Source organism: Vicia villosa, linkage group LG6 (genome assembly GCF_029867415.1).
Source record: "Vicia villosa cultivar HV-30 ecotype Madison, WI linkage group LG6, Vvil1.0, whole genome shotgun sequence".
In the NCBI taxonomy this organism is placed as follows: Eukaryota; Viridiplantae; Streptophyta; class Magnoliopsida; order Fabales; family Fabaceae; genus Vicia; species Vicia villosa.
The window spans coordinates 136945191-136962270 of NC_081185.1; the positions used below are offsets into that span (position 1 = coordinate 136945191).

General features: G+C 29.7%; 1 protein-coding gene across 1 annotated transcript; it reads right to left on the reverse strand.

Annotated features, from left to right (window-relative positions):
- Positions 1 to 3381: 3381 nt before the first annotated feature.
- Positions 3382 to 5715, reverse strand: LOC131612490 (uncharacterized). The gene is made up of 5 exons (XM_058884283.1): positions 5626 to 5715; positions 4412 to 5005; positions 4227 to 4310; positions 4037 to 4108; positions 3382 to 3730 (listed from the first exon to the last, which is right to left on the reverse strand). The coding sequence occupies exons 1-5, from the start codon at positions 5677 to 5679 to the stop codon at positions 3557 to 3559; spliced, it is 978 nt and encodes a 325-aa protein (XP_058740266.1). The 5' UTR covers positions 5680 to 5715; the 3' UTR covers positions 3382 to 3556.
- Positions 5716 to 17080: the final 11365 nt, after the last annotated feature.

The following is a 17080-nucleotide window of genomic DNA, read 5'->3' on the forward strand; positions in this document are numbered from 1 at the left end:
GATTAGAGGGTTTGACTCAGTTTCTCATACACTCTCTCTTTTGTCTAATAATTTGGATAATGCATTACAGGTATAATTAATAATAACTTTAACTATTAATTAAGGTTGTATTATATGATATGATCCAATTAATTAATTAATTAATTATTTTTGTTTGGTTTATACTAGAGTACAAGAGAATTGGGGAAACCACCTACATTAACTGATATGTTCCAAAGCAAAATTGTTGAGTTAGAAAAGAAAGATGATTCAGAAGAGAAAGAGGAGTCAAAGAAAGGAGTGAAAAGGAAAGTTGATGAATTCTATGAAGATAATGTTACAGAGTCACAAACAGAAAATGGGCAGAAAATGCATGATAAGCATATCAAGAAAGCAAAAAATGTTGGTTCACTTTTAGCAATTACTGCTAGTTAGTGTGGTTTTATGGAAGTTTCTGAAAATTTTGTTACTTATTTAGTTTTGTAATATTATAGCTTGCAGTTTCAATGGCTAGCAAAGCAAGCTCACTTGCAAGGGAGTTGAAGTGTCTTAAGTCAGATTTATGTTTTATGCAAGAGAGGTGTGGTTTGCTTGAAGAAGAGAACAGAAGACTGCGTGATGGATTTGCGAAAGGAGTTAGGCCTGAGGAAGATGATCTGGTAAGGAATCATCAATTCAACCTTAATGTGTGTGTAGTGGTGAAATTGTTGTAAGCTAGTTATGTATGTGGTTGAATTGTGAAGTAATATTGTGTGATGGTGTATAGGTGAGGCTTCAGCTGGAAGCACTTCTTGGTGAGAAGGCGAGACTGGCGAGTGAAAATGCAAATCTGATGAGAGAAAACCAATGCCTTCATCAGCTGGTGGAGTATCATCAACATACATCAGAAGACCTCTCTGAGTCATATGAGCAAGTCATTCAAGGAATGTGCTTGGACTTCTCATCTCCTCCACGAACAATTCATGAAGATGAAGATGATGATGATGATGATGATGATGATGATGATGATGATGATGATGATGATGACAACAATGTGTAGTAATCCATCTCTGCAAGTTCTCTCTGCTGAATTTAGTGAACCTTTAAACCTGAATTTTAAGCACCATCATGATTTCCACTGTAATGATGCTGCAAATATTCCTTGTATTACAGCAGAAATTTATGATCTTGTTCTTTTGCTAAAGAAATCCCTCAGGTACCAATTAGAATTTTTGTACCCAAACCTGATTTATTGAATATTCACTTTTAGTTTGAGTTAAATTCTTGATAGATTAATGTTCCATTCGGCAATTTTTAAACCTAAACTTTCAAGCCAAGTTTCAATTGTTTATATAGGTATATGCAGCACAGAATTCTCATTAAATTCTAATCGGCCAAAATAAACAAATTAACAGAAACGGATTCCAACACACATAACATAGAGAAATTCAAGGCTGATACAATTAACTTTCTGCAGCAGTACAACTTGAAATCTCCTGTGGAAACTGATTTAATTGAAAGATAGAACCAATAGGGTGGAAACTGATTTAATTGAAAGATACAACCAATCGGGTACAACTTGAAATCATGTTATCCAACCTAAAAAATAATATATGATAAAACCAACCGGGTACTACAATAAACCTCTAGCAATTGAGAATCGACCAGCTGCAAGATTGTTCCAAATTAAGCTTCTGTACCAGTCCACACAATACCATAACAGAAGAGACATTATACTCTAGCTGCTACCGGAACAATTGACAAAACGAGCCGAAGTCGCTTCCTTCGATTGCCACATCTAATCACCTACACAAAACAAAATTAGAAGACTAATACAATCACACTGCTAACACACCAATACAGGCCTTCCTTGCTGATCAATTAGCACTCTAGCAAGCAATCGCCGGACGAAAAAGGCCAGACGTCACTGGGCATTAAGTTGACAGATTTTACCACCTAAATATAACACCTATTACAGCCACATGTAACACCTGAACTACTGTTGTAAACACCAGACAGTATACACCTTGAGCTCCTCTTCAAGCCATTTACCCTAAGCAAGTTTTAGTAGACATATACCAATGAGACACACACCATAGAGGCCGGTTACACTTGTTTGTTATTAAGCCAATTCCACAAATTTCTCTGGATGGATTCAAAAACTGGCTCCACTGAAACTTCCTTATTGTTGAATAACTTTTTATTTCTTGCTTTTCACATGTTCCTAATGCAAGCAAATCACACCACACTTAGTTTGTTACAGTACTCTCTTCCGCTTCAAATTGCTCAAGATGCAAGGCACCACACATTCCTTTTGCAATGCCGTAGATACACCAAGTCAATTATTTACTAACTACCATATACTTGCAAACTAGGGGCACTAAAAAAAAATGGGATACTGTTTTAGTTGTGTCACACCCTCCGACGCATTAAACTGAATCATTACCTATATATAACGCCTCTCCTAACTAAATTATCTTCGGTTGACACCCTATTGTAAAAAATTCTCCATACTAAACATGATACTTCTGAAGGTATCTATTTTTGCCAAGCTTTTGACCAAAATCCATTAAACTCGTGTCCTATTTTCCAACATCATTCATTACCTTGTATCTCTGATTAACTGAATACTCTTCTATATTGTCTTGACATCCTAAATCCAAGTTACAAATTGCTTTCCACCACATCGAACTGTCCCCCTTTCTCCATGTACAGATATCTTTCCACCACATCGAACTATCCCCCTTTCTCCATGTACAGATATCTTTCGTTCCTATCATATCTACATGACAACACTCTATACCAAAGACTCGTTCTCTCATTTCTGATTTTCCATACCATTTACCTAGTAGAAATTCATTAAAAACCTTCAAGTTTTTTATTCCTAAAAGTCCCTCCTCAATAGTTCCACAAATCCTTTGCCACTTTACCCAATGTATTTTCCTCTCATCCTCTCAACCACTTAAAGAATTGTTTGGACGTAAATTCAAGTTTGGAGACTATACTTGATGGAACTTAGAAGAAAAAGAGAGGAAATACACTGGAAAAGATGATAGGACCAATTTCAAGTTTTCAACATTACTATGGGATCACCATCGGAGAGATAATTATGTTTCCAATTAGGAAGTCTTGATCTTACCATGTCAATCATTGATTGCCAAATCTTTTATGATCTCGGGTTTTCTTCCATTGGAATTCCAAGATAACTAAATGAGTTGTACCCACATTCCAAGATAACTCAATATGTACCAAAGATCCAAACAAGCTAAAAGGAGGTGGCAAAAGAGCAATGATATGTCAAAACATCATAGCTCAACCGTATTCTATGATTGAGAGCATGCAGAATAAAAAGTGAGAGGAACATTAGAAGTTCAGAGCCACAAACAGTTTCAAAACATTGTGTCAAAGCAACAGCAACCCATACAAAAAACAAGTTTAAAAAGTTAGGCACAAAGTCCAGATCAAGCACCATTAGGTGTCAAGTTTGTAATATGATACAAAAAAACATTATGCAGCATTAGCTCTTCCTTCATCAGCCTTCAATTCTCTTTCTTTTAGCTGCAGGAGCTGAATATGCATTGTGGATTTCTTTCCTTCATCAGCCTTCATTTTTCTTTCTTTTAGCTGCAGAAACTGAATATGCATTGTCGATTTCTTGAGTCGATGCAAAAACTGCGGCTTCAGTGGTTTTTGCCACATTTGAAAGCTGTTGATTAACTGTATCCTTCATTTTGTTCAATAGTTCACTTAAAACACCATTCTCCTTTTCACACTATAATACCAAAAAGGATACAGTTTTAGTAATGTCAATGTAACTAAAGTACTATCCACAATATCAAATGCTACATCATTAACAAAATAAGACCAAAAACAATTTTTTTATCTAATGCATAAAGCAACCACAAGACCAATTCATGAAGCAACAACAAGATCAATGAAAGAAGCCCAAAATGATGACTCTTTAAGGAATAAAGATAGCTTTTCAAATGCTTCTATGACCAAGAGTTTGCAAGCAAAAGGCATTTCACAATAACAACAAAAGATGCAGCAGAACCAAAATAAAAATAACACACCATACCATTTCAACTTTTCCTAGAGCGTTTTCCAGTTCTCCTTTTAGTTGTTGATTTTCTTTTGATAAAGCTTCAATCTGCATATATATGTACGTCAATACTCAACATATTCGAAATATGGGATAATCAAACCAAAAACAGTAGGCTTACACAAATGGAATTAGGACTTTTTCTTAAGTTAATTAAAAAAAAAACCTTCTTTTGTGAATCAATGTACATGGTCCGGTAACTGAAAGATGCTGTTGACGGGGCTTCACATGAGTTCATATTTCCATCGACCTGTAATGTGTTTAGAACATATAATATATACACCAATGAGGCATCCCGCATATAACAAGAAAATAACAATAGCATGTTATCTTGAGTTTGGGAATATATACCTTGGATTTCAACAACTCTATGATCTTATGCAAAGCTTTTATTTCCTGTAAGGCATATTCAACTTTTTCATCCAAGCCTTTTTCACTTAAATCAGGCTGAGACTCTGGCAATGCTTGTTCAGTTTGAGCATTTGGCTGCGGTAAAACACATTCAACTTGAGTATTCTGTGGTGGCAATACTTGCAGTAGCTCAATTTGAGTATCTGTTGGCTTTGGCTGTGGTAACACTTGCTCAGCTTGAGTTTCTAGTTCATCTACCTCACTGTCACTAACAGTTACGTCTACAATGCATTCAGCACCTTGCTTCGGGTTGGGAGAGCTAGCAACCCCGCTTTTAATGCGTTCTGACCGCCTCACAGAAGCACCGCATTTTAACATTTTTCTTGAGACTGTAGCATACTTGTTTCGATGTTTACCTACCTTGTTGACTTGTCCATGTGATGCTGTTCTCACAAGATTTGCCTCCACATCGGCCACGGATTGATTCATTTGCATTGACGGGGAACTCATAGGTTGAGAATCAAATTCCTTTGTTTGACTAATGTTTTCACTAGACTTTTGTCCATATTTCCCATAAGGAAGTGCATTTTCAGACTGTGGGAAGAGAAAAAAAAACAATAGTAAGAAACACATATGATTCTATAACTTGAAACTCACACACATGACCGTCAGTACTAGGGTTCAAACTCTGGTGATGACGTCCAACCTAACAATATTCGACTCATAAAATGCAATTCATCACACCCAACTATAAACCTATTTTCATGCCATATTATCTCAATAGAGAATGTAACTTTCAACATGCAGCATGAATTAAACACACAATACCTTGAAAAGTGAAAAATATTCCAAATAGATAAAAAAAAAAACAACGTTTCCACAGAGAAAATGCAAGATTATAAAAAGTTAACAACACAATGATTCATGCATGTAACCACAGGATGAAATCTCTCATATTTTCTCTAACATTCATCCATGCATTCAATAATCAGAAAAACCCTACCCAGATCATAACCCTAAACATGATCGATGATACAAACGCCAAAAGAGGAACATGCTAACGAAAACGAGATAATAACAGGAAAACGGTGATAAAGGTTGAGAGTTATATATCATATATATTCAACTACAACAACAAAAGAAAAACCAAGAGAGAGTTAGAAAATGAGAATGAATATAGGAAGAGAGAAAGAGATAAGAGTGGATTTGTGTACCGAATGAGAGCGAAGCATGACATTGATCTTGGAACGTTTGGGTTTTCGACCCATTGTGTTGAGGAGAGGAAGGTGGATTGAAGAGAAGAGTATGTGTATAGTAACACAGTGCAAAGAAAGAAACAGAAACACTTTGACTCGGGAAAAGAGAAATATAAATCTATGAGACACGTGCGGTTTTCGCGTTTGGTAATGTCAAGGGGTAAAAAAAAAATTATGCTTAATTGCAATTTTGGTCCTTCTATTATCCGTTTTTTTGTGTTTTTATCCCTCTATTTTAAAATCCGAAATTTTAGTTCATATATTTTAATTTTTTTAAGATTTTGGTCCCCTTGCAAATTCGAAGACAATTTTAAATGAAATGACGCTCACATTAATGATTTGTTAGTGTCAGTTCAACAATGAACTATTAAAAAAAAGCTAATTTTATTTAAGATTTATGTTAAACATGTCATCAATTTGAGTTTCATTTCATTAAAAATTGTCTTCAAATTTGTAAGGAGGCCAAAATCTTAAAAAAAACTAAAATAAAAATACTAAAATTCCGAATTTTAAAATAGAAGGACAAAAAACAAAAAAATAAATAATAGAAGAGTTAAAATTGCAATTAAACCAACTTAATACGAGTACATTTGATTTGCTAAAGAGGGCCTGAAACTTTTTTACCCTATTTTTATGGCTGTAGTTTAAGGTGGGAAGTAAAAGATCTTCTCTTTAATCTTTAATCTTTATGGTGCAAAATCAGTTTTAGTTACAAATCTTTTATTATTAAATTTGATTTATCCAGATTAAATATTGTTATCTAAAGAGATTTTCACGAATTTTTATTTAAAATTTAATTTAATTGTAGATCTCCCAAAACAGTACTTTTTTCTCTATGCCTTTGGGGAATTTATTTCTTTCCCTCTCTAACAAATACTTCTTTCTAATCTAGTAAATAATTAATTATTTTAATTTATGTGTATTTTTAATAGTCGGACCCGTTCTGGGCCTAGACAAGCAAACCCACCGTTTAGAGATTTAAAAAAAGAGGGGCTTCAAATTTTTAAACATCGACTTTTCGAATTATAACAATAAAATATTATAAATTATATATATTATAATTAGAAATCCTTAATATGTTTCTTTCTTAACTTCTCATTAAATCCATTAAAATCCGGCTTAATTATTTTTAAATGTTCAAATTCTTCATTTTTTTCATACTAGAAATTCTGCATAATATTAATTAATCGTTAATTTCAAAAACTCCACTTCACTAATTAATTAATATTTTTATATTCATAAAATATATAAAGATATCAAATTTTGTTATTTTTACATTTATAGTTTTCTTAAATGCCAAAAGTACTTAGATTAAAGATCAAACTGCACTATACCATGAAAAATAAATTCTTTGCCAACTGAATAAAATAAAATCTTTGTTTTTCATTGTTTTTTATTATATATAGAGAGAGGAGGGTTATATTTACTCCAGGAGTAAGTTATTACAACTTACTCTAAATCTAGACCATTGATTCTTTTCAATCTAGTGGTTAAAAATAATAAGTAATTAAATGTGGAGAGAGAAAATTATTACTTATTATTTTTAACCATTAGATTGAGAAGAATCAATAGTCTAGATTTGGAGTAAGTTATAATAACTTACTGAGTAAATATAACTTATTTATATATATATATATATATATATATATATATATATATATATATATATATATATATATATATATATATATATATATATATATATATATATATATATATATAGGATATTCTTACTCCAGGAGTAAGTTATCAACACTTACTCCTCATCATGACCATTGATTCTTTTCAATCCAATGGTTAAAATTAATGAGTAATTAAATGTAGAGAGAGAAAAATAATACTCATTAATTTTAACCATTGGATTGAAAAGAATCAATGGTCATGATGAAGAGTAAGTGTTGATAACTTACTCCTGGAGTAAGAATATCCCTCCTCATATATATATATATATATATATATATATATATATATATATATATATATATATATATATATATATATATATATATATATATATATATATATATATATATATATATATATATATATATATATATATATATATATATACTACTAGTTTCATTAATCTTATTGATTTTATATAAATTTTAGATAATATTTATTTTTTATAATTAAATATTTATTATATAATTAAATTATTTTTTAATAAGTTTTTATGCTAAGAAATATCATATAATTATTAGTGGACTGATCTTGTTCTATAAAAAGATATATTATTAAATTTTATTTAAGAATAATATATTTAAAAAATTGGATAAGTGATATTTTTAATTCTTATGTAGCAACAACAAAAAAAACTTATCTCCATATAATTATTATTAACAACTTTCACTCTTTTAATACCTAAAAAATGAGAAAGCGGTAGACAAGCTTAATTCATATTATTTGTCTTTTTTTTTTTTTTTATAAAAAGATATATTATCATATTTATTTTATAATGATATATTAAAAACTTGGTAATATTGATATTATTATAATAAAATATTTAATTAATTGTTCAATTTTTTTTGTTAGGTCTATTTTATTATTTTTCCTGGGTCTTTTTTTCTTGATTTTTTCTTTTTCTCTTTCGTTTTTTTCTCTCTCTTTCCTTTTTATTATTTTTCCAATTTTTCTATGCTTTCTTCTTCTATTTTCTCCTCTCTATTGTAAATTAATTGTAGATTTTACTTAATAAATTTATTATTATTAAATTTGAACGATCCAAATTAATTACTATGGTAAATTAATTGTAGCCTACTTAACAAATTTATTATTATTAAATTTGAACTACCCAAATTAATTATTCTCTTTGTTTTTCATTATAAGTCGTTTTAGACTTTTCACACAGATTAAGAAAAATAATAATTGTTGTATGAAAATGAGAAATTATGAAGGTTTTTACAAAATTACCCTTCATTAATGACATGTGGAAGATAAATTTATATAATTGAAAAAAGAGAATAATAAATATTTAAGGATATAATAGGAAAAATAACATTAATTATTGATTGGAATTGTAAAACGACTTATATTTAAATACAATTTTTTTCCAAAACGACTTATAATAAAAAATGAAGGGAGTACCTATTATCACATAATTTGATGAATTTTCACTAAAAGAATAAGGATCCTCTCCTGCCTTTTCCATTCCGCTGTTATTCTGCCATAAATTCATTGGTTGAAAAAAATAAATGAATACAATTAAGTAGAAGAGAGAGAAACAAAATACAAATCAAATGGTTAGGATTAGTGTTGAAGAGGAGGCAGGAGAGAGTGCACAACAGAGGATCCATATTCTTACTCGAAACAATACATTATTTCTTTCCTTCTTTTTTCTCTATCTTTCTTTATCTTTATTTTTTTCTCTCTCTTTTCTCTATGTTAAATTTATTGTGAAACCTCTCAAAACAAATTTATTATTAAAAATTCGATCGATCCAAATCAATTATGTATTTAAAGATAATTAATTAAATTATTATCTAATAATAATAGCTAATAATAGTATTTGATCATTTATATTAGCTAATAATTGCTAATAAATTTGTCCGCCTCTTGTTCGTCGGACGAGCATGGACAATAAATAATCGATGCTATTATTAGCTATTATAATAATTATTAGATGAACCTAAACAATGAAATTTGCTTATAATATGGGACATAGCTAGGGAGTATATTCTCAACGATAGAGATGGCAATCACAACCAAACCGCGGGGCCCACTCGCACTCGAACTTGAGTCAACGGGTGAAAACCCGAATTGACTGGGTTTGGGTTCGGGTGTCATCCGATATATATATATATATATATATATATATATATATATATATATATATATATATATATATATTATATTATATATATATATATATTATATTATATATATATATATATATATAATATATAATATTATATTATATATATATATATATATAATATAATATATATATAATATATAATATAATATATATATATATATATATATATATATATATATATATATATATATATATATATATATATATATATATATATATAGTGTGGAAAGTTGTATAAAAATGGTAGGAAAAATGTATTTTATGTATTTTGTTGCGGGTTTGGGTGAAAAAATCTGAACCCAATAGGTGTGAGCGTGGGTGTTATTTTGCCACTCGAATAGCCTTGGGGTTCGGATTCAGGTTTGGGTGGTGATTTCGAGTGCGAGTTTGGATAGTGTGAAACTCGCACCCGACCCGACCCGTTGTCATCTATACTCAACGACATCCCTAGATGAACTTAAACAATTTTTTTTTTGAATTTTTGCATTGTCTTAGAAAATAGGGAGTATTCATATTATGATGATGGTTGTATTCAAGTTGGGGAGAGAAATGTTTTGCTCATTTATATTGTGGTGGCTAATGAGGTTGAAAGAAAAAAAATGAAAAAGAAGTGATAAGAAAAAAAATGAAAAAAAGCTTTGAAAAAGTAAAACAAAAAGAGTATGGAATAATGTTGTGTTAATAAGTATGTGATTGGTTTGAGAAATTTGGGATTATGAAGAAGTTTGATTGGAATTTTGTGTTTGAACTTTTGTGAGTTGATCAATCCCTTAGGTTTGGGCAAGTTTTTGTTTCGATTAGCCTTAGGAATTATCTCTTGTTTGTTCACCCAACCACGCTACAACCTTGAAAAGCCCCTGTGATTCTTGCTTTTGTATTTTCAACATAATTTTTGGATGACTACATAATCTAGTCTTTTGTTTGCAAGATTGTTGGACGAGTAAAAATACCCCACTTTTGTGTTTTTCATCTATCGATGATTGTGTGCTAGGTGTGATTCATTTTTGAACTAATGTTGTTTTAGAATGTTTGACATATTCTTTGTATTTAGCATTTGTGTCATGTTTATGTTGTCGTCGTAGTTTAGTGGTAAGTGTGTTACTTTATGTGTACCGTTTTGCATTTGAGCCTTACATTTGTCCTTTTTTCAAAACTTGTTGATTCGTGATTTTTGGATTTTTGCTTTTGTTTCCTTGAGTTATTTGATTCTTGTTTAGGGACAAATAAGTTTAAGTTGGGGAGAGTTTGATAAGTGCCAAATTGCAGTTATTTCTATGTATAGTTTTGCGGCACTTATCTTCTCATTTTCCTCAATTTAGACGAGTTTTAGTGTATGTTACATAAATATGTAGATTTTTTGTGTAATCAAGTTTTTGATTCATTTATGTACCGACTAATAGTTTTTCATTGATTTTGTAGGTATTTGAGCATGTATGGAGTATTGAGTAATAAAGCTTCAAGGATGAAATTTTGGATTAATAAAGGAGAAGCCAATTGAAGAAATAAAGAAGTGCAGACTGGTGTGGTTCACCGGGCGAGCCTGCTGCTTCTAGTGTGAGTCGCCCGGCGAGGCAATTCGTCCGCCGGGCGAGCGTGGAAAATAAACAGTCATGTTTCTGCCTTGGCTCGCCTCTTGTTCGCCGGGCGGAAGAATAAGGAGTCGTCGGGCAAAGCTTCCCTTCGCCGGGCGAAAGAAGATATTTTTGCCCACATGTTGACGTGGCGCACGTTGTGTGGCCAGAATAAAGCTGTTCGCCGGGCGGAGCAATTGGCTCGCCGGGCGAACGCGTCAGGACAAAATTTTGTATATATATTTCTATTTCATTTCATTTCATTTGTTAGGGTTATGATTATGGGAGAGGGTTTTTGTTCTCTCAACTCCATCAACCTCATTTTTCTTTAGGTTAGCTTAGATAACAATATTATGGTCTTGTATCTTGTGGATTATGGGTGGATTTCTCTGCAATCGACGCTGACAAACTGGGAGAAGTTTTGTTTATCTCTCTTCTCTCTATGTATTTCTCTTTTGTTGGGTTTTGTATATATATTTACTTTGAACTCATGTATGTCTGTCGCCCATGGCGTTATATAAAGCTTGCTTTACAAATCTTTGTTGATTGTTGTCTTAGATTTTTGCTTTGTGCTAGAGATTTGGGTTGTTGCAGAGATAGACTTCTTGAATCCTTATCTAGAATGATTATCGGTTAGTTTCTGGATTTTAGAGATAGATTTAGAGCTAAAAATCTTTATGGGTGTCGAAGCTCAATGCTTTAGTGTTGGTTGTGTCGGTTGAGAGATCGTCGATACAATTGATATGGATGTATGTTGTGTTGTTGAGGTGTGCTGAGAGATCGTCGCCGAGATGATATAGTAGTTTTCTATACTTTGGGTTAGAAATGACTTAGGGTGTGAGCGATGTTGGACATTGACGAGTATTGTAGGTTGAGTGTAACTGGTCGATAAGTTTAAGTTTGTGAGAAGTAGATTATATACCATGCTTGATAAGTCTCTTCTTTATGAAAAATGTTTTTTTTTTGTGTTAATATTTACTTTTCCGTTTTCATATTTAAATTCATTCAATACCAAACTCATAACTATGGAAACTGTTGAACGTTCAATACACTAGTCCCTGTGGAGACGATAATTTCTCGGATAAATACTTCCAAAACTTTTGTTGCTTGCCGCTGCGTTGCCGGGGATTGGTGTTTATTAACTTGCATCCAAAAATATATAAACCAGAACACTTTTTTAAAGACTTCCAGTTTTAAAAAAATATACCGGAACACTTACAAAAAGAATTCCGGTAATTTTCAAGGTGGCGCTTGAAATTATATACCGGAACACTTATTTCTAGATTTTACACAACGATAAAAACCGTTGCCTAAAGTAAATGACAAATAAAAAAAAGTTGCCTAAATGTATTGTGAAAAAGTGTACACTGGTGACACCATAGGCAATGCTTTTGCTCTGTTCCTGATAACTTTAGGCAACGCTTTTAAAGCGCTGTCTAAAGTCTATAATTTTTTTAAAAAAATAAACCACTGGAACACTTTAAATAAGTGTTCCGGTTTGCACCTTAACTCCCACTTTATTCAACTTTAAAATTAACAAAACACTTTAACTAAGTGTTCCGGCATGTATCTTGAAAATTTTGACTATCGGAATTCTTTTTCCAAGTGTTCCGGTTCCGGTGTATTTTTTTTAAATCGGAACACTTTAAAAAAGTGTTCTAGTTTATATATTTTTAGGTGTTTTGCTTTCTTTTTTTTTTAATGTGAGAAAAAAAATGAAAAAATTTAAAATATGTATTATTTATACGAGGATATTTCGGTCCTAATTTTTTATGTGTAGGGGTATGAGTATAATTGTAGGAGTATAAAGTAAAATTTTCAAATATTAGCCCTTAGTGTAAAAAAATGGGCCAAACTATTGTTTTAAAGATGCAGAGCAGTGAATCATCTACCCAAAAAAAATGCAGTGAATGAAATTTCTTTCTCTAAACTGTACTCTTAGATACTATATGATAAGTAAATATTAATTATTGAGAGAAAATGATCAAAAAATTATTGAAAAAAATCAACTAATAATACTTAGTACACATATGATTCATTATGTGTATGCAATAGTAAACATATTTATCGATTTGTAAAAAAAGAAAAATAATTTATCTTCATTTATTTCTAAGTTCATCAACATCTTGTGATTTGGTTAACCATTTTATTTTTTATTTTTCTTGAAGATTTATAAATTTTGCAGTAAATCTTCCGCATAAAACCAAGTTTACATTAATACTCAGCATAACTATAAATTTTGCAAATTTTTATAGTTTTGTGCCAAAATTTTAAAGAGCCGTTATAAAATGTAGATGTGTATTAATTTTTTTTTTTTAAATTCAGTAAATTATTTTTCAAAAGTTATTTAAAAAAAAACTTAATTGCAATCATTCTATTTTATTTTACTTTTTTTAATTTTGGTCTCCTCATTTTTAAAATTACGATTTTGGTCTATCTTTTAAGTTTTCATTTGTAAAATTGACAAAATTAGGAACTAATTTTACATAAAAAAGTAAAATATAGGGACGAAAATAGCACAAAAAATTAAAAAAAACTTAAATAGTAGTTTTTTAATTAGAGGGATCAAAATAAGAAAAAATAAAATAGGGAACTAAAATTGTAATTAAGCCTAAAAAAATATAAAATATATAATATCAGTTTCTTTTATAAATTTAATATATATTATAGGGTATCATTGATTTTTTTTAAAACTTTCATATGTGATCTAAGGATACGTCATTTTTTAATTTATAAATTCGATACTCTATTTATTTTATTTATAATTATTTAAAAAAAACAAAATTAACACTAGCAAGTCTATGAAAAGATTTGGTTTGTATTGTAGGACTGTCTATTTTATTTTATTTTTAAATTTCTATAAAATATAGGGATGTAGCGGAATTTTTTGATCAATCAGCCTATATATTTTAGCAATAATTTAGAAAAAAAAATACAAAAATTCACATTATCAAATTCTAAAAAAATTTAATTAATATTATATGGATTTTTAGAGTGAGCTTCTTCTATTTTGATATGAATATCGTTGAATTGTTTTTTGTCTAAGTACGTGTCAACCTAATATATGGAGGAAGACAACTATTTATTTTTATAAAGAGTTGTGAACAAACGGTTAAAGACATTATGATTGTTGGAAGTCCTTTCTTCGACGACCTTTGATAGAGGGTGACTTTTTTATATATTAGAGTTGGGAGATTGAGTTTGTACTCGACAACAAAAGTTTCTCATACGCTTTTGTCGCTAATCTTGAATGTTACATGATCATATATTTAAAGAGACTGAGATATATGATACAAACTCTACTTTTTAAACATTAATAAAAAATTTGCTTTTAGTGATCGAAAAATTTTGGTCACTGTAGTGACCGAATTACCATCAAAATTTAATATTCATGAGTCAATTTTAAAAGTCCACTAAATCGGTTATTAAACAAATCAGCTACCGATTTAGAGACCAAAACTTGTGACCGTCACTTTAGTCATGAAAAATGTTTTTACATACAATTTAATTTATATAAAAAAATTATAGACCGAAATTTCGATCACTAATATTTTTTAATTTTAATTCTCTATATTATTTTACTATTTTCCTTCCAATTTTTTAAAATTTTTAATTCTTTTTTAACTTTTATTTTTTAGTAAAATTTTCACTTTTTATTTTAACAAATAAAATATATATTTATATAAAAAATAATGCCTTTTTATATTTATATTTGTCTAAAAGTGAATTTTATTTTTATTATAGAGTTTTTATATGTGCAATTAAATTGCATAATTAAATTAAATTTATATAGTGGTATTCTAAATTTTATTTAATAATTTTTAGAAAGTTTTATTTCTTTGTTATATGTATATACACTTAAATATAAAATATAATAATAGATGTTAAGTGGTGTAGTGGTAAGAACTTGTTATAATACCTGGAGGTCACGAGTTTGATTCTTGGGTATTAGTATTTTTAATTTTATTTTACGAAAAAAGAACACTAAAATCGTCCGCAAAACGTTTTTATGACCGATTTTAAAGCTTTTTCGATCACTAATAGCAAATTTTTTAGTAGTGAAAGAAGTTTCTTTAGATGGGCTTAGTGGTGCGATTTAAAATTTTGATCTTAGTAGGTTTATTACTAGCAAGGACACTATTCCTCATAAAGCACATATTTTGGCGAGTATCCTTTTTAGTAAAAATGTTCAAAACATGGACGTAAAGTTTAATATGAACACCAGACAAAAAGGAATTTTTGGTTGTTTGTAAGTTGCACATGCTCAAGATTTTCTCTATGTTATTCTTATTGATGTGCTAGTCCTACACATGTTACCGATAGAGTATCGTATTATCCTTAGATACCACCTTATAGTTCTCTTATTTTTCATGGATGAAGTTTTCTCTATTTGTCGCAACATGTGTTTAGATACATTAGAAGAACACGCGATTCATTGTAAGGAGCTCTCAGACTTCAAATACCAACATAACTTTGTTAGAGATGTTCTATTTGATTCGGTGGACCAATGTATCTGTAAAGAAAGAGATCCTTGTAAATTTCTTGATTGACTCACATGAGTAGAGATCGACACTTATGACAACAAATATTATGTTGTACGGTTGGGTAAGAGAAAAACATGTATGTGCGGGTTTGACTATGGTTTCGTCACTAGAATTTGAAGTTTTACTGTGAGACAAATGACCCTCAAAGTAACTTCAAATAAAATGGTCAAATACGAGAAAACGTGTTATTCCAATCAACATGTTTTCACATCATCTTTGAAACTTTTAGTTTCCTAGCAAGAGAGATAGTGAATTTTTTACCGTAGGTAAAAAACTCATGTATAGCAATTTTGTGCTTTCTAAGTCAACATATATAAATTTTAAGAAGAATGATTTTGCCATAATATATATATATATATATATATATATATATATATATATATATATATATATATATATATATATATATATATATATATATATATATATATATATATATATATATATTGACATAATAATAAATATTGAAATTATCAAAACAATTTCGATGATACAAAATAATTTATGCACTTTAATTTTTTTTAAGTTTTCGTAAAATATACAAAAGAATTCTATATTTAAAGAGATATAACAAATTATTCATTTTAAGTCTTACGTTTGCAAAAGAATGCTTTGAGACTACTTTATTACAGCTTATCACAGTTTGCAACTTCTAAATTCTGATTACGACATCTAACTCGTGACCTTAAATTTTTGGAGTATATGATTTGCAAAACTTAGTCACTTTGTTGATGCCATCTCTGTCTCTCATATTTAATTTAAATTAAAAATTCTCCACTAACAATTGTATGGGTTATATACAAGTGGAGGCAACAAAACTCTTGAATTACGTATGTAAAGTATCAATCAATGGTTTTTAAAAGACAAAGCCTGTGCAATGTCATGATGCCACAAACACACATTTTGTTGATGATGATGTTTTTTATTTTAATTAAAGTCTAATAGTTATAATTAAGTTCACAGCTTTGACAAAGATTAAAGTCAAACATCAAAATAAAAAATTAATTACTATATCTCTACACCGTCCATAAAGCTTAAATGGAATCAATTCATCTTAATCATTTTTAATTAGTATTTCATTATTACGTGTCATGTTTACGAAAAAAATATGAGATAGCTAGTCCTATTTTAGAATTTAATAATTTTCATCTCTTTACGTGGAGCATGCAAAACCATAGGAATAAAAAAAAAGGTATCACGGTCAAAACACAAAACTCAACTTATTAAGAAATAGTGCATTTTATAAACTTATCATGCAAGAGAATCCATTGTAATTTTCTTCCTCTAAACTACTCCCTCTGGTCCCATTTATAAGAAAAGATTCTCTTTTTAGATACATTGAATAAATAATGTATCTGCGCAACATATTGTCCAGATACATTATTTATTCAATGTATCTAAAAAGAGAATCTTTTCTTATAAATGGGACCGGAGGTAGTATAATATATAAAAAGCTACAAATATATGCTTAAGTATATATA